A 5,350-nucleotide genomic window follows, 5' to 3' on the forward strand; every position below is an offset into this window, starting at 1 on the left:
GTTGGGACAGTCGTAGGAGCGACAGACATAGTCGGAGGGATTGAGCCATTCATCATGGAGCCCATTCTGGAAAAGAATAGTTAGCCTTGGCAAGATTGGCATTTGATCGGATGCGTGTCGATTGAGAAATGACCCAAAGTGTTCATTTGATGCCACTTCCTGTCGTACCAGAGTGACGCCGGTCGTTTCTAAATAACATGTCCTCCCGCAATCTTCGGCCGGCGCAGAACCAAACACAATAGATGGTAGTTACTCCGGATGGCAGTGAAGTAGTACAAAGTGCCATCCAATAAACGATCCAATTTAGGTGACGATAATTAATATATTGGCCCACAGGAAAATACTCTTCTTCAATTCGTACCGTTCATATAAGGATCTATTACCGTAATTGAGGCAAGTATTACTAGTAAATGCGGCCACAACCCGTTTCATGTTTTGGCGAAACCTGCACTACCAAGGTATAGAAAATGCGTTCATTTCTGACAACGCTAAAAACACTGTTGAATAAGAAAGAATGACGAGTACTTGCAGGAGAACCGAATGGAGAGGTGTTAGTTTCGACGAGTTCAACTTGTTTGAATACGAAGGCAGTGGATTCGGACGGTGGTGAAGAATGAGCCGTTTATAATATAACATTTCGTGGGCGAGCTAGCACTGCATTATTGCGTCAAGAGCTCGGGAATACTGGGCTTTCATCAGTTTGCAGTGATTCGGCCTTAAGTTTGCAGTCCACTGACTGGTATGTACGAGATAAAAATTCAGCCAATATTTTCGAATGACTGAAAGCGAGTAAAAGATTTTAGACGATTTATGGATCCTCGCTAGCTAAACTAGCTGCTAATCGGCTTGGTGAAGCAATGTTAGATGGTATATTGGATACATAGCATCCATTGTAACTTGGCCTAGGATTTAAAAAAAAATAAGGAAACATGTGAACCGTTTGTAGCTTGGGCCACTATTCATCTCTCACCAACCCTGGCAGGCACACGCTTGAGGTTGATACAGCTATGGCAATACCAGACAGCGTTGTTCAACTCGACGTGCTTTTCCAATCTGGGCTGCACGACGAATGGGCTAATCCCTCTGACTATGTCTGCCGTTCATTTACGTGCTCTGACTTGTCTCTAGCCGTCTTCGTGGGGTGGTGGCATCTACCGCTACATAAAGTGGCTGCGTTTTACGAGACGACGGACTGAACTTACAAGCACGGTTACTACACTTTCAACACTGGATCGACTCGGGAGCAAGAAACTGGGATGTACTATTTTGAGGACGGGCCGAAGCGAATTCGATCGGTGATGTTGGGACACAACGAAGACGCCTTGCTGCAAGAGGTGATGAAAGCCACGAAGATCTCTCACCACTGTCACTTGGAACATAGGTTTGACAGCGCGGTTTTGGATACAAATACGACCGTGTCCAACACTACCGACGACATCAAACTAGTCAACGAAACATTTGATGGTGGGCTTTCAGCAACTGGAGTGATGTTCTTCCTGACACGTCTGCGAACTCAGGCAATTATGCTGGGGCTGGCGGTCCGTAGAGTTAGCGAATGGGGCCGAAGCAAAGATGTTGGTAAAGAAAGATACGTACGAAGTTTTTAAAGCATCGCCAACTGGTCTAGTATGACAGATTAACAAAAAACAATTTCCCAGTCATCAGGCTGGAGTAATTTGTTAATGTCCACTATTGGGACAACTGTGTCAATTGAATTGGCGAATAATAAATGGTCGTTTGTGCTTCAATTGATTTATGTAGTGCTGCAATTCTATACTGTTTCACGTAGCGAAGTTCTTCATCTGTTACCTGGATGATCAGTTGAATGAGAATCGAATTTTGTATGCATCCTATTCGTTCATTGCATCTTAGGAGCTGTGATCCAGCCAAGATTTTTTTTTTTAAACCGCAAGGTTTTATTATTTAACGCGGATAAAGTTTAGAGCTTTTTGGTACACCGTAGCGGCTATCCATTGGCGGAAATGGTAAATCTCCAAAGGAATGCCAAACGCATCCACCGCCCTTCCCTCGAAGAGCGGTGGTTTGCTGCCATGTCGTCGTCGTCGTAATAGAATAGAGAACACTATTCAAACTGCACTCATCTTTGGGCTCATAACTTAATTGCTCTGCGCTTCGAATTTAATGTGAAAACGAAAAACGAGGAAGGAACGTGTGCGGTAGTGAGGAAATTCAAAAGTACACTAAATAATATACATATATGTGCCATGCACGAGGAGGAGGGCTTCACGCAGAAACCCCCCTTTGACCTACCATCCATCTGTCGATGTTGTAGATCTATACCTGTTAAACTAGGAAATGACTAGACGATAAGTGACAGCCTCATATTGTCGGTACTCGCATAGGTTTTAATGTGCTAGCATGTCGGGGGTCGCATCTACTGGATACACCACGTGCTCACTTGCTTCTACCAGGCGGTGTTTATAGATTTTCAAAAATGGCTACAAAGTATGGGTGAAATTTAAAGCATTATGGCGTTACTTTAAAAGTCTTTTATTAATACCGACCCAACCTAGCGTTCGAGTGCGCGGCTTTTCCCTCCCCCAACTTGTGGTCAACAATGATTCGTTTCGAATCTAAACCGTGAGCATGTCCAAAGGTGTTTGCTTCTTCTTACATTACGTGACAAGTTCCAACTTACGTTGTTTCTTTAGAGATCTAGAGACCCAGTCTTCTTTACTGCACTGGGACTTCTGCCAGTGAGCACCTGCAGCGCTACCAACCCAATTTCCAGTTGTTTTCATTGCGGTGCGAAACTGTTATACGATGTAGCCGCACCACTTATTGTGACAACCATGTTTCATAAATAAGTATATATAGAGCCGCTCAAACCATTTTCTATGGTGCCAAAGATCCTCAATTACATTCCTAACCTCTCAATCTAGTTGGAACCACTTTTTGCTTTAACAGCCAGCTGCCGCTCTGATATAACAATTGCATTAAGTAACGCAGTACAATATGCTTAGTGTGCCTTAGAATAGACATTTTCTTAGCATTGAGAATATGTGTATAGAAGTTTTTAGGCAGAACCCGCACCTCTGTAGATACGCTGGATATAAGATCCAGAGAACTCATTACGTGCTAGTTGTATGATGAACGTACTGCTTTTTACCCTTCGTGGTGCGCATGGTGCTGAAGGAATTACAGGCCAGTCAAGTTTCCCCCATGTTGTATTTACCGAGCGGCGTGACCAAAGCTATCAGAGATCTAACAAAATTAATACCTTAGAAAAAATTGGAATCAAGCAACACAGGTCTTGTAAACGACAACACTGGTTTCTCCCATCCGCAAAAAGGTCTGCATAAAGGCGCGTTTTAACACTTCGTATGAAACGCGGATATATCTATTATCACCATCCAACAGATTTAGGCCGTTAAAATTCTGAACGTTCTGCAACTTCCACTCTCCTCCACAATCTACTGACAACATGATTTTTATGTTGTGGTTCTTGTGCCTTAGTATTTTCAATACAAGTCGGTAATTCACCCAATGAAGCCACGGCTCATGTTTGTCATTTCCAAATTCGCGCTCATTGCAGCGGGCAGAATGGCACTAAACGTGAATATTCCGTCGACGAATGGTCTTCACGTCGAGTTTACTGCCGGCTGGAAGTGCTTGAAGTTCTACGGCTGCAACTGGTGGAAACCGGCCACTGGAGTCTATTGGGCACGTCTTCCTGAAAACGCTTTCGCCGCGTTCCATGAGTCCACAACATGCTACGCTGGGGGAAAACCCAAAACTCGTGTCTACTACACAAAACAGGGAGATATCTGGGGTAGTCATGCGTTTGAGACACCAATGGCAATCCGGTCCATGATGATCGGGTTTAACAAAAACTACACGCGCAGACCTAGGATTATCTACTATGATCCTCATTGCCGTCTTATCGACACCGATTACGAAAATTCAACATATGATGGAGCTACCAACAATGAAGACGTTGAGATGGCTGCGAACTCATCGGGTCTGTGGAGTGACGACGATACCACTAACGGAGGTCTGTCGTCGAACTGGACTACCCGTCTTCCAGAGTGAACGACAACTGCAGCGCTCGGCAGCAAATGCTCAGGAACAGCTCGGTTTATTCGTGATTAGCTTCTTTTTTTAGTTAACGGCTTTGCAGGCAGTCAACTTTCGTTTGAGCTCTACACTGAACTTGTCGCGTTGAATTTCAGGCATGATATAATTAAGCTTACTTGCTGATTTTCTCCTTATTTGCAGCAACATCTAGGTATGCTAAATATCCATTCCACTGGTTCTGTTGAGAGGGGAAAAAAGTGTCAAGAAACCTTTGATTTTCTACAGCTCTACTTGATGATTCCGAATCATTACGCTGATTACGCGTGATTTTTTTAAAGGTGAGAGATAGAAGTGAACACAATTGCAAAGAAATTATGTAGCAATCAGTACGCTGCAGTAATAAATACTGGGTTATGAAATTCTACGTTATGTGTTGTGTGACAAGGTAACTGTCGGGCTAGTTGCCGAATCGTGAATAGTGACCGGTGCATGCGATCACAATATCATCATCCGCATTGAAAACACGACGTTCGCTACAACCATGATGGCCTCGGGTGGTCCAGAAAAGGTATCGTGGAGGCGATTTAGTGGAGTCATAGACCCCTCCATCATTGCGTTGTCTCGTGCTATTACAGAGTATCTCAGAACGATACTCTGCTTCAGTCAGTCTTCGTAGTGAGGTTCAGGTCGTACTATGTTAAACAACATTCATCACAGAAAAATACAATTGAACAGAACGACATCGAACTCCACCAAGCAAATTAAGTGGAAGACAGACGGTGTTAATGGCCTCTCGTCCAGCTGACCCGACGTTCAGTCTACCGAATATAACACTCCATAAAAATTTCAGTCAAAATTAGTCGAAGTGGAATTTTTACGTTGTGGCACCGAACTGCTTCTTTATTTCCCAATTTGAGTGCTTTTGAGCACGTTTCACTCGCTTGGTCAAATGTCGACTCCACTGCTATCGATTCCCTACATGCGCATCAAGTTTGCAGAAGCATCCGTCCTGACGTACACGAACCCGAAGCCTTGGCAATGCATGAAGATCAGTGACTGCTCCTACTGGCACCTCACGAAAACTATCTACTGGAATATTATATCTTCCAAGTACTATGCCGTCTTCTACGATAGCGATAGCTGCGATCCAAACGAAGACGACGAGTTTTATTTCGTGTCAGACCGAGGCGACTCTGTTGGAGACTATACGTTCAAGAAGGGCCGGGTACTGCGATCCATGGCGCTGGGCCAATACAAGGACGAAGAAGAGTTCACGCACGTAAACAACTGCCCGAGTGACACAGAGAACGCT

The 5,350-nt window shown here is 44.2% G+C and overlaps 1 protein-coding gene across 1 annotated transcript; it reads left to right on the top strand.

Annotated features, from left to right (window-relative positions):
• Positions 1–3,563: 3,563 nt before the first annotated feature.
• Positions 3,564–4,053, top strand: PPTG_01264 (hypothetical protein; the record flags this gene model as incomplete). The annotated part of the gene is made up of 1 exon (XM_008894501.1): positions 3,564–4,053. A coding segment is annotated over one exon (490 nt), but the record flags the coding sequence as incomplete, so codon positions are not given.
• Positions 4,054–5,350: the final 1,297 nt, after the last annotated feature.

Source organism: Phytophthora parasitica (genome assembly GCF_000247585.1).
Source record: "Phytophthora parasitica INRA-310 unplaced genomic scaffold supercont2.3, whole genome shotgun sequence".
Taxonomy (NCBI): Eukaryota; Oomycota; class Peronosporomycetes; order Peronosporales; family Peronosporaceae; genus Phytophthora; species Phytophthora nicotianae.